Source organism: Carassius carassius, chromosome 20 (assembly GCF_963082965.1).
Source record: "Carassius carassius chromosome 20, fCarCar2.1, whole genome shotgun sequence".
NCBI classification, from domain to species: Eukaryota; Metazoa; Chordata; class Actinopteri; order Cypriniformes; family Cyprinidae; genus Carassius; species Carassius carassius.
In genome coordinates this window covers 18,851,877-18,876,291 of record NC_081774.1, presented here as the reverse complement: position 1 = coordinate 18,876,291, position 24,415 = coordinate 18,851,877, and the positions used below count along the sequence as shown (strand labels likewise).

Below are 24,415 nucleotides of genomic sequence, written 5' to 3'. Positions count from 1 at the left end.
AAATAAAAAAAATTCTTTATTGACTTCTTTATTTCCATAGATGTTCAGTTGTTATGCTTTAAAATGTCATGCCATTTGTATGCATGTAATTTCACAGTATTTTCACCTCCTAAATTAGCCTACTTGTGCATTCACAATTATATAATGGTACAATTTACTCAGGCCAATGACTTTTTTGTATTACATTAAAATTATTTTTAGAATAGGTAATTGTAGATAAATAGGATAAGCAAAACAAATATGACTATTTACTCCCCCGACAGAGGCCCTATACTCAAAAAAACAAACAAAAAAAAACATCAGTTGTTGAAGATATGTGGGCAAAAATAATGAATAACAGGGGTGTAGAGAACCGTTTATTACTGCAGACGTAGGCCTAAATATACTGAGGTCTTAATTACAATATTTTAATAGGCCAGTTGTGAACTAAAGTGGGCCGGTCTAAGGCATGAAACTCCAGGGCTGAAAATAAGTCCAACTCCGGCCCTGTACAAAAATACAAACTTACTAACAGATACAGACTTTCGTAGAAATGAATTATTCAAATGCAAATAATGTGAACAACTTCCTGTTTGCCATTATATATTAGATACTACCTAAATTAGTTCTTAGGCAATGTAAAAAAAAAGTTATAATAATTTTGCCGTTTATAAACACACAAAAAGAGAAAAGAATGAAATGATTCTTACAATAACAAAATTGCTAAAAGTTTTTAAGCTGAAATATAAGGATTTTAAAAAATGTGTGCAAAAGTTTACACTAATTTGCTCACATTTAATACCATGTGCTGCACTGACCATGCAAAGGACAAATAAAATGTGAGTTGGTCTTATCAGTGTGTGTGTGTGTGTGTGTGTGTGTGTATTTCTTCACATCAGCCAATCAACTATTGAGAAAGGTACACTCCTTCTCTGAGCTGGTAAACAAGTGGAGAATGAATGAATCAATAGATGACCTCACCGGGATGTAAACAAAGCTGAAGAGGGACAGACATTATTACTACAGGGTTTTTAAGATAACTTAAACAGTAGACTATGAAACAAATTTACAATGTCTAGAAATCTAAAAATACTGGTAAATTTGGATATTAAAAATATACAATACTTGATTGAAATCCCTTGACTAATTGAAGGCACAGGGCAGTACAACTCTGTGAAAAAGTTCAGATGAACACGTGTGTTCTGTGTAAGTATTTTTGTGAGGTGTCAGGAAAAATATTGATTTAAAGACAAAAACATACAGCCTAATATAATAATACAGGAAACCCTCTCCATATTTAGCCTAACACCCTTTTCTATTTTGTTATTACGCTCTCTCATATCCACCTCTGGACCGTTATACCTTATTTGGAAGATGAAAGGTGGGGGCAATTTGTGCCATGACGCATGTTGCTCTGTGTGCAGGGGTCAAAGACCCATTTGTTTAAAATGTTGGAAAAACGCAAAGTTTTGTCTTTCTAGCTACCAGCATAGAGAGTAAACATGATGCCGAGGAGCGTCCTATCCAGGTGTGCGCGCTTGACGCAGCAGGTGCCTTTGGAAAGCGCGCGGTCCACCAGACACGGCGTCCACCGCGGGATGTCCTCTGTCACCATCCCGCCACCAGCGTGCATGCTCCGGCCGCTCGAGGCTCCATTCCGGTACCTGTTTGGACCAGGACCCTCCAATGTGCCGCCTCGCATTTTAGCAGCAGGAGGGAGACCTATAATAGGTCACATGCATTCGGAAATGTTCGGGGTAAATCTCACGTTACATTTTAACGCACATTTTAAAACTTTAACATGAATCAATTGTAAAAAAAAAAAAAAAAAAAAAAAAAACAATATTGTGGTTTTGTGTAATGTTAAACCAATATTTCAACAAAACAATTTAAACAACAAATTTAAACAGTAATTTAATGATCAAAATACATGTAAAGATCTGTAGTTTAGCTAAGCAAAAAGTTACAAAACCACTTAAAACATTTCCTTAAAAAAATTTCATCATCATCTTTAAATGCTTAGGCCTATGCGTTCTTTAAATATTTATATTCAAAACCTTTCTATAAGAAGCTATATTAAGTCAAATTTAAGTATGCAACAAAATGTAAGAAATAATTTAAATACTTTACATTTTAATGCTATAAGATCTTAAAAACAATCTTAAAGCGCTTCATTGCTTTGTTTTTTAAGAAATAAATCTAATCATGTCAAACGACATTTGTTTTAACAACAGCAGAATCTACAAATAGCTTCATTTTTTATTTAAAAAAAAAATCCAAATGAATCAAGTTTTTCAAATCAAATGTTGGAATAATAGATCTAGGCCAAAAAAACAATATATTGACGGTGTAGTTTTGGTATCAGAGCTGCATGTGTGTAAAATTAGATGTTTGGAGGATTCTAACAGTCACTGCACATATTTTGTCACAGATTATGAATGACATCAAGAAGGGAATCCAGTATGCTTTTCAGACCAGTAACAACATGACACTGGCCATGAGTGGCTCTGGACACACAGCAATGGAGTGTGCAGTCTTCAACATTGTGGAGCCTGGAGAAAGCGTTCTCGTTGCCATCAATGGAATCTGGGGAGAACGAGTTGCAGAAATTGCTGAGCGGATGGGTATAAATGGCGTTCTATTGTAATTCCCCCTTATTTGTAGAGGGTATGAGAGCATGCTTACTGTTTAACATCTTTGTTTTCCCAGGTGCAAAGGTTCACACCTTGGTGAAAACACCTGGAGGACATTTTACAAATGCAGAAATTGAACAGGTGAAACTACATAACTATACTATTAGTGATAATACATATTTTAATTCCATATGCCACTGTAAGTTGGTATGACTAGTAAAGCAAACCCCTGCTCTATAACCAGCATTTTACATTCTACAGGCTCTGGCTAAACACAAGCCAGTTCTTTTCTTTCTCACACATGGAGAGTCATCATCTGGTCTGGTGCACCCAGTGGATGGCGTTGGTGATATTTGTCACAAGTAAGAATATTCTACAATCACTGTTGCACAAGTTATTACGCTACTTTTATAGTGCTTTTTTGTAAAATCTTTTTTTACATGCAAAAATGTCTGATTGGTGCAGACTGTACAGATACACTTCTGACAACTGATTATTTGCTAAACATAAATAAAATACATAAAAAAGCAATAAGTATTCATTCAAGAATAATGTTAAGAAAGTAAAGGTAAAATAAAAGGGAGGATTACTTTCTACATTACAAGTACACGGTATTACTAGTATTTTACTTTACATATTTTTCACATATACAACATTGGAAAGAACCTGTGCAACAAGAATTTTAAAGTTAAATATCTGTATTGTCTACTGCTCCCCCAAATCCTCTTTTCAAGCTATCCTTAACTTCATTATACGTCTCTTGCATGGTTTTGTCTATGCAGATACAACTGTTTGCTCTTAGTGGATTCAGTGGCGTCACTGGGAGCTGCACCGCTTTTAATGGACCAACAAAGTGAGTGGATCAAAATATGAAGTTATTTAAATATAACATTTTATGAGCATGAAACCACATTGTCATTTACCAAGTACATATTCGAAATCTAGATTGAATTCAACCGTTCAAACCTTTTTCCTTCATAGATATTGATATTCTCTATACTGGTTCCCAAAAAGCCTTGAATGCTCCACCCGGCACAGCACCCATTTCATTCAGTGAAAGGGCATGGTGAGAAGAAATGTTTGTGCTTGCACACATTGAGTCATTCAAACATTTAAAAATGTTATTAATTTTTTCTCAAATGTGATATAGCCACAAGATGTTTAACAGGAAAACAAAGCCAGTATCCTACCTCCTTGATATGACCCACTTATCCAATTACTGGGGCAATGACGGCAAGCCAGATAGAATGTAAGTACTGTAAATGCAAACTTTTGCCTTTGTGAGACCTAGTAGAGCATGGTTGCAAAACTTTATTCCTGCAGTGCCACTCCTGGGGAGTTTAGTTCCAACACACTTCCCATACTGTAGTTTATAAATAAACCTGAAGGACTTAATTAGGGTAGAAGCTAAACTCTGTAGGGCTGTGGCTCTCCATAAGCTGAGTTTGGCACTCCTGTAGTGTGGATTGAGTTAAGGATTGTCTAAAGTTAACACTAAACTGTGTTTCAGATACCATCACACAGGACCTGTGTCTGGTTTCTTTGCTCTGAGGGAAAGTCTAGCCATCCTTGCTGAAACGGTAGGGGCTAGATGTGTTTATTTTGTACTCAAAGTAAACATTTACCACCTTGCTCATCATTATAGCTCACTCTTTGATGGTTAACCTTGTGGTCCCAAAGTCTACAATTATAGGACCTACTGCTTGTTTTCTCAACCATGTATTTTTGTTTGAACTGTAACAGGCCGGGTGTTTAGATTGACAGATCTGTGATGTCACATACACTGCCATTCAAACGCTCTGTATTTGTCTTCGCACGCTCTCCCAAAATACAGTAAAACAGTGATATTGTGAAATAATATTGCAATTTAAAACAACTGTTTTCTATTTCAACAATTTTAAATATTATATTTTCCTGTGATGGCAAAACTGAATTTTCAGCAGCCATTACTCCAGTGTCACACATCCTTTTCGAAAACATTGTAATATGCTGCTCTGCTGATTCAGTACTTTTGTAACATTTGAAATTAATAATCACTCGTATCTAATACTTCTAAAATGTCTGCTCAAGGGTCTTGAGAACTCATGGAAGCATCACACAGAAGTTGCAGAGTATCTCTGGAAGGGTTTGGAGGACCTGGGCTTGAAACTGTTCATCAAGGACAAGGTAACTTTTGGTGACTTCATTTGTATTAATTCTCCAAACAATAATATAACCTAAAAGAGAAAGCAATTAAAATACATATCCATTCCTGAAGGATCTGAGATTACCCTCCGTCACCACCATTGCCATCCCTGAAGGGTATAACTGGAAAGAATTGCTGGCTTACATAATGAAGCAACACCAAATCGAGTTTACAGGAGGTCTAGGGCCCACTGTTGGCATGGTGAGTAAAAGCTTGTCAATGATAAATGATAACACATTCAACAACATGACTGAATTATCATCCACTCAACTGTTTTCTAGGTATTGCGGATTGGGCTCATGGGATACAACTGCAACAAGGCCAATGCTGGAATGGCTCTCGCAGCTCTGGAAGACGCTTTAAAGCAGTGTCGAATGTCCAAAGCCTGAAGAAAACGGTTGACCTATATATTGTTGCAGTTTCATATGGTGATGCTTGTAGTGTGAAAATTACACACTAATGTAAAGGAAGAGTTATTATATATGAGCAGTGTTGGGGAAAGTTACTTTTAAAAGCAATTCATTTCAAAATTGCATTACTTCCTAAAAAAAGTTTGTTACTTTTTATGGAAAGTAATGCGTTACGTTACTTTTGCATTACTTTTTTAATCTGGGCAGGGCTTGCTTGTTTGTTTTTAATACAAAAAAAAGTTCTTTCTTTTACAAATGTAAAACTCCTTTCACAGCAAAAGTGAAATGAATACACCTCGGGCTAAAGGAAGTGTAAATTCACGTCTGTACAGTAGAGGGCGCAGCTCAAACAAATTGCTTGATGAATATGAAGAAGAGAAGAAAGATCAGACACTATTCAGCAATGACAAATGTGTAATTTTTGCTTATAAGTATGGTTGAGTTGGATCATCAAGGCAGTAGCAAAGACACTGGTTAACAAAATGGGATTATATACAAAAATTATATATCTCTGCATATCTAATTATTGCAGGTTGGTATAATATTCTAAGTTTGCATTTGACGTTTTATTAATTTTGAGGAATACCGAATCTGTTTTTGTGCAGAGAGATGAGTAAATACATGTTACTGTAGTTCTAGACTGAATATGAACAGGTTCACACAGCACACCCAACGCCTCTGTACTTACTCCCGATTTCTCTCAAAATGGCAACACGAGAGCTGTCAGTCAATACATGGGAAACAAAGTAACTAGTGTTACTTATTTAAAAAAGTCACTCAGATATTTCCTTCTAAAAATTAAAAAGTAATCCGATACTTTACTAGTTACTTGAAAAAAGTAATCTGATTACATAACTAACATTACTTATAATCCCCAACACTGTATATGATGTTTCACAATGGTTGGTATAATGAGGAAGAATTTTAGCCGATTAGAAATTGTACATTATGCCTCCCATTGCATCACTCCAGCACTTGAATGACCTTTATAAAAACATAACAGAGAAATAAATCATTAATATTATTTGATCATTTGGGTTTACAATGGGAGTTCAGTAACAGTACACAGGACTTTCAAACCATTGTGTTATTTATTCTCCTTTTGAAACTAACAATGAGAAACATAATGCCAAAAATAAAAAGTTGAACAACATTTACCAAATTTAAATTGGTACTAAAATAAAAATCGTGCTTTGGCATTTCCAGAAAAACAAAACATTCAAGTAAAAACTCAGTGCCTCTGAAACTCGACAAAACATTTCAGACATCTACATGAACAAACTGCCAAAAAGCTAATTTACATGAACAAGAAACAAATAAGCTAGAAAAATGATATGTATTCCAAAAATCACCTTTGAATCTTTACAACTAAAAGCACTGCCAGAATCATTGCAACTTTTCTAAACATAAACCAGCTAGGCATCGCAACGGTTTCAACATTCTCCACTAAAGTGCCTTTGCACTTTGTCTGCTGGAAAGATAGTAACTAACTGCACCAAAAAGTAGTGCTGAACCTCCTCCATCCACACGAAGGTCATTTTGACCTTCCCCTCGGCATCCTCGTAAAGGACGATGAACTGCTCACCTTCGTACTCCAACTCTAGCACTCTTTGTCTACTGTACATTTTTACAGTAGAACTCGCACACCAGAAGGGACGCTGAGCCTCATCCAGCACCGTCAGAGTCATCATGCAGCACCGCTGGATATGTGGAGCAAGCAAACATTGTTGTTTTTATCATTCCTTGATAAAGGAAGCAAGTTAAGGACATGCATATCTAACTAAAATACACAAACAGTGTGGCAGCATCATTTCAGCTATTGCTACATTCTCAATTTGTAAATCCAGTTATCAACTCAAAGCTGCACTTAAAGTGAGTTTAATTTCAGACTTTCAGTATTTGGCCTTGTTTATGTTCCCAATGTTGTAAACAGCATGAAACCTACCAATTTATTTATAGACCGTATCCTTAGAATAGCATGCCAGCACTAACCAACCAGTCATTTCCAGGGAGAAATTAAGTCTAAATAAAGTGTCCGATTAGCATAAGTATCAGAAATTAATCCTAGGTACCTCAACTTCTCCCTTCAATCCCTCTGCTTGCCATGGAAGACTGATCTTCGCCACAGGCACGTGCTCGGATACATTAGCGAAATCAATGGCGATTAACTGCACAAATTCCCTTTGTGGCATCACTGTGTGAAGCCCAGGAACATTCATATTATTCACATATATAATTTCAGTATCAAAACACTGTTCAAAATATTTTTGAAAATCAGACTACGGAGGGGAATAAAAGTAAAAATGGGTTTACAAAAATGTTATATATTTACCTCTGCGGGTGTACAGTGGGGAAAAACGCCGACACAGGATTTGCCGAACTGGATTGTGAAGCACAATGTGCAGAGTGTATCCATGGCGGCTACAGTCAGGGTCCACAGCACTGTCATCTGCAGGCATGTAGGGACTATTGATGTGAACAAATACACTATGTTAAGGGACTGTGTGACATGTTATCAACTTTATCAAATAAATAACCATTAAGAGTTGTGTACCAAAATCTTGACCCGAGAAGACTTCTTTCAATCAGTTTGTGGAAGTGCAGGTTCACCATGATGAAAGCAATTTTCCAATTGCCCTACAAACACCACAAAATAAGATAAAAACAAAAACATAGACAGGATTAGGTTTTCAATAACTATATAAATTCAGTATTTAAAAAACAAATCTGAATGTTTTATAATAAGGATACACCAGTCAAGTCATTTAGATTATTATTTCCATGGAAATATGAAAATTCTACACTATCTTTTCTAAATCCAAAAAAAATAAAAATCATTTTAAATGCTGCAAGTTAATTTAGGCACCCTAACATTAAAATGTAGGGTATTAATATACACACATATACAACTGCAATATTGACCGATAATCAATATAGTACTGAAATACTGTACTGTGCATCCCTAATAGAACTTGGCTAAATAAATCAACATACCCGCCAGAGCCCGATGATGATCCCTTTATCAAACTGCAGCACCTTCACAAGCCTGTCAGCACCAAAGAACGACCAACGTCCTGTTCTTTGCAAAGCCGTCTTGCGAATCAGAGAGCGCCACCTTGGCCTGCACATGATAGGCATTAGTCAGAGGAGTATGTATTATGCTTCAGATCATTCAGATGTTTCTTACTTGTCTCCTGGAGCTGGTGAAGCCGGACACATTATTCCATGAAGCTGCAGGGTATTAAGAGTGTACATGAGTGGCCAGACACCATGGTTCCAGCACACTGTAACCGATGAATCTTCAAAGAAAGTGTGCGTCTGCTTATAGACAATTTCCCGTCCGTTCCTATTTGTGAGGGTGATCTCCCACTGAATGTCTAACCTCCTGTAAAACACAGCAAGCACAGGTGTATTTCCTCATTTTCACTGTGGACATGTTATAAAAACATTTGACAGCCAGAAAATGAACATTTTCACCCATAAATGAACATTTTCTGAAAATGTATTCATTCACCCTCAGGACAGGAATGTGCATTCTAAAAAATATGATGTGGGAGGACTGACTTTTTCACTGGATCAAATATTATGGATCTCACTGATGTATTAGATTTTTTTTTCAAATACGCAGCTTTTCACTACACAAGACATTAGCTGATGGACTGGAGTCATGTGTTTTTAGCAGCTGTTTGGACTCTCATTCTGATGGCACCCATTTACTGCAGAAGATCCATTGGTGAGCACGTGATGTAATGCTAAAGTTCTCAGAATCTGCTCTGATAAAGAAAAACTCATCTACATCTTGGACTGAGGGTGAACAAGTTTTCATAAATGCATAGCTTGTAATGCTTTTTTTTCTTTTCTCAAATAAATGTCTCTTCAGTTGATATTTTCATGCATTCATACATTTTTGGTTTTGATAAATGGGTTAAATTACTTATACGGTCTACTGCTCGGTGTCATTAATTAAAAATGCACATTACACAAGTAATGAAAATGTTTTTGTGTAGAACTAATCATAAGCATAACAGGAAAAGATATCTTTCTGCCCTGTTGAAAAGCATCGAGCGCTTATGTTCTACCTGAGGACATGCTCCGTCAGAGCTGGCATGCCCGTGTGCGGGTTCATGTGTTTTAGCTCTGTTTTCCACATGGTGTCCTTGTAGCCGGCCATCTCCTTGAGCAGCAGCTTCTTCCAGTATCCAGCAGGCTTCTCCTCCACAACTGTGCTGCTCACTGCTTCTTTCATCATGCTTACTGGGGGTCTCCACATTTTCTTTTCAATCTCAGAAGCATACAACACAGACCACAGAGCACTGGACGTCCATGTTAATATATAATATTCCTTATTCAAAAGATTTATATCAGTAACTCACTTGCTGTTGGCCAGATCATGAAACCGCTTGTTGACAAAGCTGATGTTGAACAGAGAGGAGGCATCCAGAAAGGAAAAGATCTTCAAGATGATCTCAGAAGGAAGTCTAAGATGGACACATAACATGCAGTACAGCTTTACTGTCTTATATGCAATAATATACATCTTATGCAAATTTAAATATTTGCACGTGGATTAACTTGCCTTTCCATATAATTTCCATGGCTGCCCTTTGCGCAAAGTTCAAACGCAGGCCGAGTTTTACACGGTTCACGTTGCAAAGGCGTCGGCATTGAGGTGTCATCTCTCCGCCTATGACAAATGGAGAATAAACGTCCAGTCTACCTGTATGAAGTGTGTCGTCATCATCTAATTGGTATCCAACGCGACTCGACTGCCTACCTTCTCGCACGAGAGGATTCCCCAACCCGAGTACCTCCACGTGCAGGTGAATTTTCTTCATCTTTCACAAGGCCTCGTCTTAAATTGAGGAGAAACTCGACAAGACCGGTAGCCATGATGAGTTCAAGGTGTTTGAGCTCACTCTCTTTACTGATTACTCTGCTGGCCTTTGACCTCACACGACAACTTCGCTAGAGGGAAAAAAGATCGCTGACTCTTTAGACTTAGGTTTTATATTAGTTAGAAAGTAACTGATGATTTTAGAGGTAAGTTACAATTCAAATATCAAATCAGAATTTAAATATAACACATTTAATTTAAATCATGTTAATGAATTTTAATTCTGTATGAATTTTACATGAATAGCTGACGTCTTGTGTTGTGCTGTATATATGTTTTTTTTTTCTATTATAAACACTTCCACAGCTTTAATGAAATTAAATGTTTGACCATTTGGATCATAAACCCATTCTGCAGAAATAAAAGGGCATGTACCAGTATAAAAATATTTACCAAAAAAAAGCCTATAACAATAGTAAAATTATACACTGAAGTAAAATTATGTCAAATCAAAATGTAAAAATAAATTAAAAATTAAAATTAAATTAAAATTAAATGTATGTATTTAGCAGACGCTTTTATCCAAAGCGACTTACAGTGCATTCAGGCTATCAATTTACCTATCATATCAAAAATAATAGCCTATAACAATATCATAATACAATTATATCGAAGTAAAATTTTCAAATCAAAATTTAAATTAACAATGTTTTAAATCTTGTGTCTGTTATATTGGATTCTCAAAGTTTTTGACAATAAAAAATTTACTATTAATAGTTGACTGGTACTATGTAGCCTAGATATTAGTAGCTTTATTTTCTTTTTATGCTGTTTAATCTTGTGTTTTTATTTTTATGGGTGGCGTAACGTGTGTTTAAATATAATAAAAGTAAACGTGTACTTTTATAAAAGTAAAATGAAAGTACATCACGGAAAATAAACTGAAGCAATTTGTTTTTGTTCTCCCTGTGTGTGTTTTTTTCTCAATGTAATGACGCAAGTAGCCTATATTTAACCTATACTCTTGTCCGTACTCTTAAATCCTCTTAAATAAAAAAAAGTCTTTTTATTCATTAAGTCATTATTATTTACCATTTCAGTTATTTGTAGACGAGCCTGTATTTTGTTAACTTGATTTAACACCTAAATATACATACATACATACATACATAGGCCTGCATATATATATATATATATATATATATATATATATATATATATATATATTACACACATAGCATAGACCTGCATATATATATTTATATTCAATGAGCTATAGCCTACAGTAAAAGGCGTAGAGGAGCAAAGTTGTTCTAATCTTCGTTCTTCAACTTGATCCGCGTCAAGTGTAGGCTATCGATAGAGCGCCTAATAACTACATCTCCCAGAACTCCTAGTGTTTAATCAGGAAGAAGACACGCACTGTGATGGCAAACCTGTTTTTATACAGTCATGTCCATTCAATCTTTCTGGTAACGTAGGACAATATGATGGTTCCATTTAAATTCATTAACACCTGATTTGTCTTATTTCTAGTGGATTTCCGAGCTGTCGTCTGTAGTGCATATGTCAAACGTAATACCATTAAAACAAAACATGCATTTAATAATCAGCAGGTGCATTAGAACGTTATAGTGAACATAGTTCACATCACGGACAAGCGTGCTTCGACTTTATTTCCCGTGGCCTCCGTGTTTCCGCAGCGGAGATGAACCCCGCGGTGCTATCGCTGGACTGGCTCCTGGGAACCTGGCGGTCAGATGAGCCCGGGGAGGGATCCTTCCCCTCCATAACGCCTTTTCGTTACACAGAGACTCTTCATTTCTCACATGTAGGACAACCCGTGATCAATTTTATGTAAGTAACAAAACAACCCAGAGGTTTTACTTTATTATGCCATGTTCTGACCCACAGACATACAGTCAGAATTTATTAAATTTATTTCAGATTTAATGCATTCCATGCTGAGAGCAAAAAGCCACTTCACAGGGAGTGTGGATTCATTAGGATTCAGCCAGGCACCAACAGGGTGGCTTTCATCATTGCACAGAACTCAGGTGTTTGATTTGCTGTTTTTTTATTTTTATTTCTTATGTAATCAGATTCCAAAAATTAAATACTTGTAATTGGATTGTTACTTAAAATACTCATAATCAGACTACAGCTACTTTTATTGATTAAATGTTTACATATTATATACACAATGGCAACACATACATTCATAATAAATTGATTCTCTGTTAATGGTCACATGAAATGTATGTAGATAAATAAAATATTTCATTTTAGTGTTCGAGTGTTTATATGTTTATTTACATTCTATGAATATATTACCTCTATTCATTTATATTAATGATTAACTTTTTCATTCACTTATGGACCCTCTTCTTTTCCTGCACAACATCCAGTTTAGGGTCCTTGATGTTGATAAAAGTTTATATTTTCTTTCTTTATAATTTTGTTATACTTTATCAGATCATGTGACTGGAGTAACGTTGCTTAAAAAAAAAATTCAACTTTGAAATCACAGGAATCAATTACATTTTAAAACATATTCAAATAGACAGCAGCTATTTTGAATATTATTTAAATAGTATTTGCTGTATTTTGGATCAAATAAATGCAGGCTTGGTGAGCAGAAGAGAATTCTTTAAAAAACAAAAATCTTACTGAAAACTTTTGACTGGTAGTGTATATAACTAATTTTATATGACTAGTTTCTAGTTTTTTTTTACACACAATATATTATTTTCTTATATGATAATCCTATTCGAACGGATTCTTAAAATAATCAAAAAGTAGTCAGAGTACATTACTAACTACATTTGAAAGTAATCAATCCAGCACTGTCTATAGTACCATGTATTTTTTAAATCAATTGCTTATACCTCTTCCAGGTCTTGTGGAGATTGAAGAGGGGGAACTCACTGGACAGCAGCTGACTCTGCACAGTACTGCCTTGGCTAGAACATCTTTTGCCAAGCAGCCTTATGTTCAACAGGTCTCATCACTCAAAATGTTCATCGTGCACCATGTCAGATTAATAAAACAAAAATCTCTTGAGAAGTGATATTTTCATAAAGAAAATATGTCTTGAATATTGCTGAACTGGCATAGTAATTAGAATAAATGTTCCACTAACCATTGTGATTTTTGATCAGATCTCCAGGCACATCCAGTTGAAGCCGGATGGAAGACTGGAACAGACAATCTCTATGGCACTGGAAGGACAGCCTCTGACGCAGCATTTGCACATCACTTACCACAGGACTGATTAACTGGCTGTCATGTGGGAGGAAGATGTGTACTAATGTACTCGCCTGACAAAAAATATTGATGGTTTATATATAGCAACCTGTGGGTGATGGTAATATTTCTGTGAGTAAGAATGTTATCTAAATTAATAGATGTGATCTGACCTGTCTTCCCAACAAAACAAGCTTTGCAAATATTTTTACAATATATAAAGGGGTCACTCATTTTGTATAATGTAGAGCAGTTACAATAAAAATGTGAAATTGTCTTTTCAAATTTAAAGGTGCACTGTGTTTTTTTAGCGGCATCTATCGGTGAGGTGGAGAATTGCAACCAACGGCTCAGTCCCCCACTCACCCCTCCCTTTAGAGAAGCTATGGTGGCGACACAGGTAAAGATTTTGCCGGTAAAGACAAAGGAGAGCAATGAGATTTCTTTACAATGGTAAATCAAGGATTTACTTAATTATTCAATAAATCAATGTTATTTCAAATGTTAATGTACTTGTTCATCACTGTGTCAGTGTTTTATTCGCAAAAACAACAAAGTGATGAAACGCTTTATAGAGCAGTTTGTCCGTTTAGGGCTACTGTACAAACATGGTGAAGACATCCATGATAGGCGACCCGCGGTGCATGTAGATAGAAATTGCTCACTCTTAGGTAATAAAAACATAATGGTTCATTAAGAAAGGTCTTTATACACCTCTGAAAACATAGTTATATACATTTGTTTAAATAGATCGATGTAAATATTACACATTGCACCTTTAAATTGTGTTTAGTTTTGTTCATTGCAAACTCTTTGACGAAAATTATTTTTTCTGTCCAGTCATAAATCAAGAAGCTTTTAGTATTTATGTTTAATGGTATTTCATTGGGGATACATTAATTCACTAATAGAATCATCAAGGATCATGTGACACTGGAGATAGGAGTCAACATATAAAGTACAAAACTACTACTTTAATTTTTTAATACTTTTTAACTATAGTACCTTTTGTTTTTTTACTGTATTTCTGATCAAATAAATGCAGTTCTGGTGGGCAAAACCCACCAACCCAAAACCCTTTTCACTAAATGTCACTATAGACATGCGTGTGACTTATAATACCCTTTCTCAGGGGGAAAACATTTATAATTTCTCTGATATTTCCAGGTTTTCCATGACCACTGGGACCCTTTCTGTTAATAAATGTTTAACATCTTTCTCAGTTTACACATTAAAATCTTTATTTTAGGATGTATACAGCTGGTGACAACAGTGTTTCACACACCACACAAACTGTACAACTGAAAGTGCAAAGTGACACTCCAAACATCATTTTAAGCAATTTTGTAAAAATAAAAATCTGAAGATTGTCAAACATGAAAATGTTTCACTCATCACCACAGATATTCAGTATAAAACTTTAGTGGAAGGAATCCACACAATGTGTCAGCACAAAAAGAGCTCAAATACCGGCATACCATATTTCTGGGTCAGTTTAAACTAAGGAAGACAAATATTATGTAGCTCCAGCAATGAATATAGCACACATTCCTTCACAGTGCCGTCCCCACACCCCCACAATGTCAGCTCATAGTATTTGTTTGAGTCTATACATAGTGTATTTTAAAGAAATAATAAAAGGTAAGGGGATAAATGTGCAGTTGAACCCGGGTGCCGTGCTTTGTCCTTTGTGAAGGGCCGTTTGCTCCAAGAACGGTACAAAGGACCATTCAAACAGTCCTGGGAAGGAAAGATCCAGTTCTCAGTCAACAGGATGATTTCCTGCACGAGGTTACTTCGTCAGGTAGATGTACATGGTCTTTAAGAATTTCCTCCATGTGAACACAGCTGTTGATAACCAGTGGGCATGAGCTCTAGAGTCCATGTTCACCACACATTTTAAAATGTCCCGCTGGAAAGATAGATGAAAAGGAAACATGTGACACGCTTACATATCACAAAGGTTGGGGTCAAAAATATTTAAAAAAAATAATCTCACCAGGGCTGCATTTATTGGATCAGAAAAATGTTCAATGGTTTAAAATAGCTGTTTTGACATTTTTTATGTATTTTAAATTGCAATTTATTCCTGCGATGCAAAGCTGAATTTTCAGCATCATTACTCCAGTCTTCAGTGTCACATGATTCTTCAGAAATCAATCTAATATGCTGATTTGCTGCTCAAGAAACATTTCTTATTATCATCACATTGTATGATAATACAATGTGATGATAATACACAGCACTTTTTTAGCACTTTTGTTTAAACCATGATACAAACCAAGAACATTTATTTGAAACAGCAATATTTTGTAACATTATAAATGTCTTTACTGTAACTTTGGATAAATTTAAAGAGTCCTCGTTGAATAAAAGTAACAATAAAAAAAACAAAAAACAGGTATAGTATGTATCGAATTACAGTAGCACAAAGAAAAATTAAAAGCACTAACAGGCAGCATCTAGAGGTGGGTAACAATACTTCCTTTCCTCATGTGGCCTCTAGAGGTCAGGACCAGTCTTGGTTCATGAAGGTGCAAATACAGAGAATGAACACTTACCCATCCTCCTCTGTTTTTGAGCCATGGGACCAGGTTCCCACGCACAAACTCGCCCAGACTGTCCACTATGGTGTGCACCATGACTGGATGGCCCTGCCGCACACAGTCCACCGCCAGCCCGGCGGCTACAGCGTAGATGGCCACCACTTTGCCCCATGTGATCCCTTGAAAGTAAAAGCAATTCCATGAGCAGAACTAGAAAACCGAGCCATCCATTTTTGAATACTTTTGCATTAATCACAATAATACCGCATTTTAGATAACAGGTTATAATGAGAATTCCATGAGGTTGCAAGTCTTAAATTACCCATTCCTTATTTCACACCATTAAATCTGACATTACACACTGCCATGCTTCACAAGTTACAAGTCAAGGACTATTTCAATTGTTTATGTTCCTTCATATTTAGCATTCATTAAGGATAACTCCTCACAAACCTTACAACTTTTTTTTATCTTATGTAGAAAGTTCTGCGAGAAGATCATCAGGCAGAGTGGAACGATGCTGCCATGGTTTAGGACTCCACTGCAACCACCATGTACATCAATAGAAGCAGAACCCAGATAAAATATGTGACCAAATATGTACAAAGGAAAGACTGTGGGTATGTCCTTTTTAGGGGTTTTTCCATGTTCCGGAAAAAGACAACTGAAGAACTTGTCGTTAAACTAAATGTGCATTTTTATTTTTAGTCTCAAAATGGCCTATTAGGTACTGAATTAACCATAATAACAAGATACATAGATTTCATTTTTGTTTATTAATTTTGTTTGTTTTTTTTGTTTTTTTATCACTTCAATGCAAGGACAGTGAGATCATGCCCACAAACACTGCCTATAAAACATGTCTTAAAATATCTTCCAGATTACTTACCCATGACTAGGATCTCAGTTGCTACAGAGAGAAAAGCATCTGACACCAAAGCCTCCACTGCTACACTGATGTTCAGCTGCTTTGCGATATTACGATACACATACGGGCGCATACACTCAAGTTCATCACCTGTAAAACAAAACTACACCTGTAAAACAGTTTAAATGTACACTCAAATTATAGTGAGAGGGATATGTTCCTCCAGCCTTCCCATATTCAGGCCACTGGTCAACCAGAATTGGTTTTTCAATGACAGAATCAACATTTGGTCCTCTCAAATACATAATATGTGGTTACTGGCTTAATACACAGTTGCTATAAATCACAGTATAAGTTTATGAAAGACAATTCGAAAAGAAAAATAAGAAAAATAGCATCACACCTGTTAAGAGCATCAATTCACACTCACTCCTGGTTCTCTTACCCAGTTTTAGCAGCACCACAGATACATCTATAAGAGCTCCGTGTGGCTCAGGCAGATCAGACTCGACTTTTGACCAACTTAGTCCTTCTCTTACGATTCTGGAGTGAATGAAGTCTCTACAGAGTTCCTTGGACTGAAAGACGAGCTCTTTTTCCGTGGGAGTCCGATCAAACTTTATCTCCATCATCTTCTGGGCGGCGAACACGGATGAGCGCTCACGCACGTTCATGCCCCGCATGTTTGTTTGAACCGAGCACAAAACACTGCAACTTCACTGGTTGAAGATCCCTACATAGACACCCCACATACTCCGCTAACATTACGCAGCTCATTTCTACGACGAAAGTCAAGATAAATTAAATCAGAAACAGGTTCGCCGACACGTAAATAGCCAATCAGGAAGACAACTACAATTGAACAACTCAGCTAGCAAACTGATTTACTCTGAGCGATCGATCGACTAACTTCCGCTGCCCGATTTGTCATCTTCAATGTCTCTTTCATCAGTCTTCTGTTTCGCATGAGAAGAACACACGATGTCGAAATGGACTTTCTGACATAGCTACTTCCATCATCTTTCTGTCTGAGGTCGCTGTTCGCCTGTGCCCTCAATCAGACACTTGGAAGCGAATTTTCTCGCTACCTGGAACGCTTAGGTAACCTCTAATCAACCAAGTGAACGGCTTAGTCCAAATATAAACAGTCTGTGGCATCCTGACAACACGTGCAATGCTTGTAGTTTAGTCTTATTAAATAAAATAAATTCTAATCATCTCTTTTATGTCCTAGGTTATCAAATTCATACATAGGCTATAGCGTGCAATATTAATATTAGTTTCTTAGAAAATCACTCTCGTGTTAAAAGAGGAGTGTTTTGTCTTACTGTATGTGTGAAGGCTCCACATAAGATGTTTATTTCATATAATGATTCTTCCCTAAGGACCAGTGGAGGTTCATTCATGCTTTGCTCTAGTGGTTGACCAGGTTATTATCTGTCTATGTTTAGCGAGCTAATCCTCTCACTACAAACCAACACAACCCTTTAAAGTCCTGGGTTTGACTCATGAGCACCTCAGTGTGAGTATGTGCACTGATACTGAGATTCTTACAGGAATGCCACTGCTATTTTCATTCAATGCATCCCTAAGGAGGACTGTTTTAAGACCTATTCATTGCATTAAAATAACTAAAAGAATGTAACCTGACCCAAACAGTACTTGTGTGGAACCAGTGGGTAGCAAAATTGTTCTGACCCATATACCTTGTGAAATGATCACAAATTGTATAGATTTGGTGTATCCTGCTCATGCACCAAGTAGGCTACTGTATGCAGTTGTCTATTTGAACTATCGAACATTTATTTTTTATGCAATCGCATTATGCTGTTAAGCCTAATGAATCTATTTAGTGTAGATTTAAGTGCACAGATAATAGAGGCAACAGACCTTTATATAGCTACAAACAAAGTCACCATGAAATCAGAACCAACCGTTCTTATTGTTGGATATTGCAGTGATTATTATAAAGGACTTATCCAAGCACATCTTTTATTTTTTTATCCAATGTGCCCTGACGTGCTTCTCAAATGGGAGGATGCACCCTGGTTAGGATGCATCCTTCCTAGTCCAGTCCTTCTGAGGTTTCAAGGCTAGACTGTAAAAAATGGTTTCAAGGCTAGAATCCTGCCTGATGCATCCTTCAAAACAGGCTGAACAAAGGACACAAAATGAAGCCTGCCTTACTAAATATCCTTCAACAGAGCTTGATGACGTGGCAGCTGAGAAATGCACCCATCCGGCTGTCACTTGTGATAGGGTGATTTTCCATTTCATGTCGAATTTAATCTTGCGCCCTTCTACCAGTATGACTACAACTCCCACAATTCCCCCTTCCTTGAATCAGAAGCTGCGCATGCGCTGTTGCTTTTATTATTTTGTTCTCCCACAAGCAATAGATGAATAGCCGCCCAACCGTGAGCTGAACAGTACAAAACAATTAGACGCGGAAAGTGAGTAGCTCGTACTCAAATGTTTCCATACATGGGGTCACACGACACCTAACTGTGATTCTCGCCAGGCTGCGGGGTCCGCCATCAGGGGATTGGAGGCCGAAAACACGGCAGACGAACAGGACATGCAGAGGTGTTTCTGTATGTAAAAGCTAGCTAGTTAAGCAGGGGATCGGAGGAGGAAGAGTCTCCCACATCTGCTGTCATCCACGGCGACCTGCCGTCAGTAAGGATGGCGCACCTCCGCGACATGCAGAACCAGGTAAACCCGCAGCCCAGCAGCTCCTTCTGCATCCAGGGTGTCATCTCATCCTCAGGCAAACCACATAATGTTTATCAAGCCTGGCATGTCATGACATTTATCTGTTCAGAGCAATCGAGTGCTGTCATAACGTTATTTTGTGTCTGAGTGATCAGTTTTAATGCAGATCATTGGATATGAACGTCTGTTTTTGTTAAATTTTATGTCATGTCTGTTTCATTTCATTTGAATTGTGTCTGTGTGTGTATATATATATATATATATATATATATATATATATATATATATATATATATATATATATAAAAATATATACATATACACATACATGTAAATAGTTAATATGCTTCTCAAACATGTATAGTAGAGCATCCCAATGGATGTGATGTAATCTGTAAGTGTCCATAGTAAGTAACTGGTTATTGAAGTTCATCTACATCTGTCATTGCTTCTCATATCATCCCTCTGCTGTCTCTCTCTCCAACAGAATTCCCGGCTTGACCCTGAGGAGTATTTCACGAAACAGGAGCGCATCGGAAAGGGGTCTTTCGGTGAGGTCTACAAGGGCATCAACAATCGCACTAAAGAGGTGGTGGCCATCAAGATCATCGACCTGGAGGAGGCGGAAGATGAGATCGAGGACATTCAGCAGGAGATCACGGTGCTCAGCCAGTGTGACAGCCCCTATGTCACCAAATACTATGGCTCATATCTGAAGGTACGCTCCCCCATTGTTTGGGCTCTGAGGTGTGTACCCCTCATAGAACCATAAATGCCAATAAAGAACATTTATTTTAAGGCACATGATAAAATGTCTATATTGAAATCTGAATCCTAAATACAACAAATGTCAAGTGACGTTTAAAGAAATAGCACGTGTTATTTTTTCTATCGTTTGTAGGGAACTAAGCTGTGGATCATCATGGAGTATTTAGGAGGCGGCTCTGCTTTAGATCTTGTAAGTAGAACAACAGTGGCTCTTCAGTTATGGGAATATTTTTGTGTGTGTATTCATGAATTCTTAAAGGGCTTTCAGCTTTAGAAATTAAAATTGTTTCTGCTTTAGTTGAAACCAGGACCGCTAGAGGAGACGTACGTAGCCACAATATTGAGGGAGATTCTGAAGGGACTGGAATACTTGCATTCGGAGAGGAAGATTCACCGTGATATCAAAGGTGTGATAACCTACACGTCTGCCTACTCAATTAGGCCGGCTAAGAAGTGCTTCATATTTAATCATCTGCTTTCTGTGAAATCTGAGTTCCGTGCTAATGATTCATGTTTGTATCTTGTGGCAGCTGCCAACGTGCTGCTGTCTGAGCAGGGAGATGTGAAGCTGGCAGACTTCGGGGTGGCGGGACAGCTCACAGACACCCAGATCAAGAGAAACACTTTTGTGGGAACTCCTTTCTGGATGGCTCCAGAGGTCATCAAACAGTCGGCGTATGATTTTAAGGTGCGGAAATCCAGATGAATGGACTTTACTCGGCATGTGGCAAATGTGGCTGCAGAGCTGTGAAAACACTGGGGTGGTAAAAAAACCCACTTTTTTTAAGTGGTAGGCATGGTAGTTTCCGTTTTAGCATAGTAGAAGCTAATCATATTTGTTCGCAATTATAACCAGTTAAAGTATGAAATGAGATGTTTAGGTTTGCTTTCCTGGCCGCAGGCAGACATTTGGTCCTTGGGAATTACAGCTATTGAACTGGCGAAGGGCGAACCCCCGAATTCTGACCTGCATCCGATGCGAGTGCTGTTTCTCATTCCCAAGAACACTCCCCCGACGCTGGAGGGCTCCTACAGCAAACCCTTCAAAGAGTTTGTGGAGGCTTGCCTCAATAAAGACCCTCGCTTTGTGAGTATTCAGCCTTTCCGCTGATTATATGACATTTCAGGTTAACCCCAATATCCACAACGGTCTAACGTTTGGAATAAATATGACATTTTATTTTTATGATTTCTGAAAGTCTCCTATGATCTTTAAGTATGTTATTTAATGGCGAAATAGAATTAAAAAAAGTAATAATTACAATTTAAAAGAACTGGTTTCTGTCATTCTAATATGCTGATTTGGTGCTCGGTTTTTATTAATTCTTATTGGTGATCCATTGGTTCTTAAGTTAATATCAATGTTAAAAGCAGTTTTTGTTGGGTAATTTTTTTTAAGGAAACTAATACTGTTTTTCAGGATTTTCTGCTGTGTAAAAAGTTAAAAAGTGTGTTTTTATACTGTAAATGTCTTCTATTGTCATGTATAATCATTTTAATGCATTGTTAAATGTTAGTCTATTAAAGTTTCCACAAATATATCAAGCAGCACAACATTCATAATAATAAGAAATGTTTTTGAGCAGCAAATCAGCATATTAAAATGATTTCTGAAGGAAAGTAATGATGCTGAAAATACAGCTTTGTCATCACAGGAATAAATTATAACAGTTCATTGAAATTGTAGTAATATTTCACAACTTTTCTGCTTTTTATTGTATTTTTCATCAAACAAATGCAGACTTGGCGAGCGTAAGAGACTTAAACATTAAAAACAAACATAATTATTCCAAACTTTTGACCCGTAGCGTAGCTTTAATAATCTTTTAAACAACATGATTTTGTGTCCCATCAAGAACCGGTTGTAGTCAGACATCTCAAGCTTTTTGAAACCAGGCATTACAAACCTCAAGAGTGGCCTCACTGTTCTGGTTTTGTGCAGCGGCCCACCGCCAAGGAGTTACTGAAGCACAAATTCATCACACGCTACACCAAGAAGACGTCCTACCTGACAGAGCTGATCGACCGATACCACCGCTGGAAGTCTGAAGGCCACGGAGACGAGTCTAGCTCTGATGATTCTGATATGTATGTCATCCATCCATTATGAGGCACATACAGTACAATCAATAACCGCCCTCTAATTCATCATGATATATTATTCATTGAGTCCTGTCCTTTTAATTAGACATCTAGTGAATTGAGCCTGATGATTTATAGCCTTGAAAAGGAACCGTGTTCTCTATTCCTCTTTGTACTCATACAGGGATGGAGATAGTGATGACAGATACCAGTGTCCCATTTGGAGGTTCCCCACAGTCCGGCCCAGCTCTATGAACAAGCTCCAGAAGGGCTACACAAACACAGACTCAGAGGTCAGGGTTCAGACATCTACTTGTTACTTATTATACTTACTATGTATTTGCTTTAAAACCTAAACAGCATTGGCTGGGGCTGTGTCTTGTCATAGCCGATCATAAAAAAAAAAAAAAAAAAACCTTGTGATTATAACATTTTAGTAATGTCATTTCATTATTTATGATACCATTTTATTTTGATTTTCTCCACCTCAGCAGGTTCCACCATATAAAATAATTAAAGAATGATTGAAAACATGTATATGTACTTGCAAAGGCGATATTTATCACTTTCTTTTATGTAATTAAATAGCTAAAACTACAACTAAATAAAAAACATTAATTCAGAATTCAAAATCTCAACAGAAACTATCAGTGACACTTAAAATAAGAGTGCTGTGGACACAATTTTATTTTGCCGTTGGCTTTGCACTGAAGTACCAGTACTTCTGACATCCCTGAATGAAAGGTCAAGTTTTGTTCTGAATTTGTTTTACAGGCAGCAGAGACGGTAAAGAGGCAGCCCAAGTCACAGTGTCTGTCAGCGCTGGTCTCTCCCATCTTCAGAGAGGTAAAAGCGCCCAAAACACTCGTCTTCAACTCTCACATATATAATCAAACACCCTGACTGGAGATTCTCACTGTAACTCGAACACATCAGTTATCCCTTGATTTTATCAGGGTAGCAGCAGATAAGGCAGCAGTAAAGTGTAATAAACTGTGATAAGCTCTAGATGTTGTAGAGTTAAGTGTAAGTCTGTCTGCTCTCCAGCTGAAGGAGAAGAGGAGGGCATGTGGAGGAGGAATGGGTGCCATAGAGGAGCTGGAGAATGCCTTCAACCTGGCAGAAGAGTCCTGCCCTGGCATCTCTGACCTCCTGGTCACACACATGATGGAGAGAGTGTGCAGGTGAGTGGGTTTTTATGAAAGAATAACAAAAAAAAAGGAATGTGGTATAGATAATTTACCAACAAGTGGATTTGAATGTAATATTTAGATTAAAATACAAATCTTATGCATCAGGTTTGCTCTGAATGGCAACACCACGCCATCATCACGGTGAAGCCCCGCCTCTGCTGCTGCTGCTGCTCCTCCCTCTTCACGCCCCCAAAATCATCATCATCATCATCATCCCCCCATCAGGACCACACAACACGTCTGCCCATCATTCACCCTCTCTTACCCCCAGAGATCTTTTAATTAGATATGATTAAATATTTTTACAGTTTTCTTTATAGAATGGAAAGTATTTAAGAGAAAAAGCCATGTCATTGAGCGAACTGTGTTCACCTGTTAGATCCAAATCCTATTATAAAGTGTTTATGGAAACATGGTGTTTGTGTGGTTATTGGTGTGGTTTCTGGTATGTTTTGAGCTCTTCAATTATTTGGTCAGACTTTATTTTAGGGTGTCTTTGTTACAGTGTAATTATACATTGAAAAACAGCACAATGAGTACTTCCTGTAGGAGTTGATTTGGGTTTGTTTTAAGGGTTAGTTGCATGTAATTGTGCATAATTTACTGATATTGTTGTAGTAGGTACGTGTCATATGTAAAAAGGACATTGTAAAATAAAATGTTACCTAATATTAAATTAAGTTTCATCATAATAAGCCAACTGTAGCATGGATCAAAAGCTCACACTCATCTTTTATTATTATTAAGCTATTACTTTTCAGTTAATTGATGTTGCCTAGCTTAACAAATCAGCTGCAGAGTTTCTGTTATTCTCTTCTGTCCCACTTGGTGTCAGAATTGTGTATTGTCACTTCTCTGCCTTGCTATTAGACATCTGTTTTTTATCTTGTAGTAATGGGAAAAACATAATGCCTGTGAGGAGCTCTCTTAAAAGTTTTATCTATTCACATCTTTTC

The 24,415-nt window shown here is 37.1% G+C and overlaps 4 protein-coding genes across 5 annotated transcripts; 2 read left to right on the top strand and 2 right to left on the bottom strand.

Moving 5' to 3' along the window:
- The first annotated feature begins 1,169 nt into the window (after positions 1-1,169).
- Positions 1,170-5,833, top strand: agxtb (alanine--glyoxylate and serine--pyruvate aminotransferase b). Its single transcript, XM_059502045.1, has 12 exons — positions 1,170-1,185; positions 1,461-1,736; positions 2,411-2,603; positions 2,689-2,753; positions 2,874-2,974; positions 3,395-3,465; positions 3,594-3,678; positions 3,763-3,861; positions 4,123-4,192; positions 4,683-4,778; positions 4,870-4,998; positions 5,079-5,833. Exons 2-12 carry the CDS (start codon positions 1,482-1,484, stop codon positions 5,184-5,186), a joined length of 1,272 nt encoding a protein of 423 aa, XP_059358028.1. The 5' UTR covers positions 1,170-1,185; positions 1,461-1,481; the 3' UTR covers positions 5,187-5,833.
- A 675-nt stretch (positions 5,834-6,508) lies between these two features.
- LOC132096595 (F-box only protein 15-like) lies at positions 6,509-13,302 on the bottom strand. Its single transcript, XM_059502044.1, has 11 exons — positions 13,184-13,302; positions 9,982-10,172; positions 9,784-9,891; positions 9,581-9,685; positions 9,287-9,520; positions 8,395-8,592; positions 8,202-8,328; positions 7,762-7,844; positions 7,540-7,673; positions 7,280-7,401; positions 6,509-6,907 (listed from the first exon to the last, which is right to left on the bottom strand). The coding sequence occupies exons 1-11, from the start codon at positions 13,184-13,186 to the stop codon at positions 6,641-6,643; spliced, it is 1,572 nt and encodes a 523-aa protein (XP_059358027.1). The 5' UTR covers positions 13,187-13,302; the 3' UTR covers positions 6,509-6,640.
- Positions 13,303-14,502: 1,200 nt separating this feature from the next.
- On the bottom strand, positions 14,503-18,040 carry LOC132096594 (bcl-2-related ovarian killer protein homolog B). The gene is made up of 4 exons (XM_059502043.1): positions 17,147-18,040; positions 16,723-16,851; positions 15,849-16,012; positions 14,503-15,199 (listed from the first exon to the last, which is right to left on the bottom strand). Exons 1-4 carry the CDS (start codon positions 17,382-17,384, stop codon positions 15,080-15,082), a joined length of 651 nt encoding a protein of 216 aa, XP_059358026.1. The 5' UTR covers positions 17,385-18,040; the 3' UTR covers positions 14,503-15,079.
- A 966-nt stretch (positions 18,041-19,006) lies between these two features.
- Positions 19,007-23,870, top strand: LOC132096593 (serine/threonine-protein kinase 25-like). Of its 2 annotated transcripts, XM_059502042.1 has the most exons (12): positions 19,007-19,154; positions 19,223-19,416; positions 19,904-20,134; positions 20,318-20,374; positions 20,483-20,591; positions 20,715-20,872; positions 21,086-21,271; positions 22,127-22,272; positions 22,451-22,559; positions 23,041-23,112; positions 23,314-23,450; positions 23,565-23,870. In XM_059502042.1, exons 2-12 carry the CDS (start codon positions 19,387-19,389, stop codon positions 23,602-23,604), a joined length of 1,275 nt encoding a protein of 424 aa, XP_059358025.1. In that variant the 5' UTR covers positions 19,007-19,154; positions 19,223-19,386; the 3' UTR covers positions 23,605-23,870. The 2 variants fall into 2 exon arrangements, with proteins under 2 accessions (XP_059358025.1, XP_059358024.1); XM_059502041.1 differs by having other exon boundaries at positions 19,073-19,416.
- Positions 23,871-24,415: the final 545 nt, after the last annotated feature.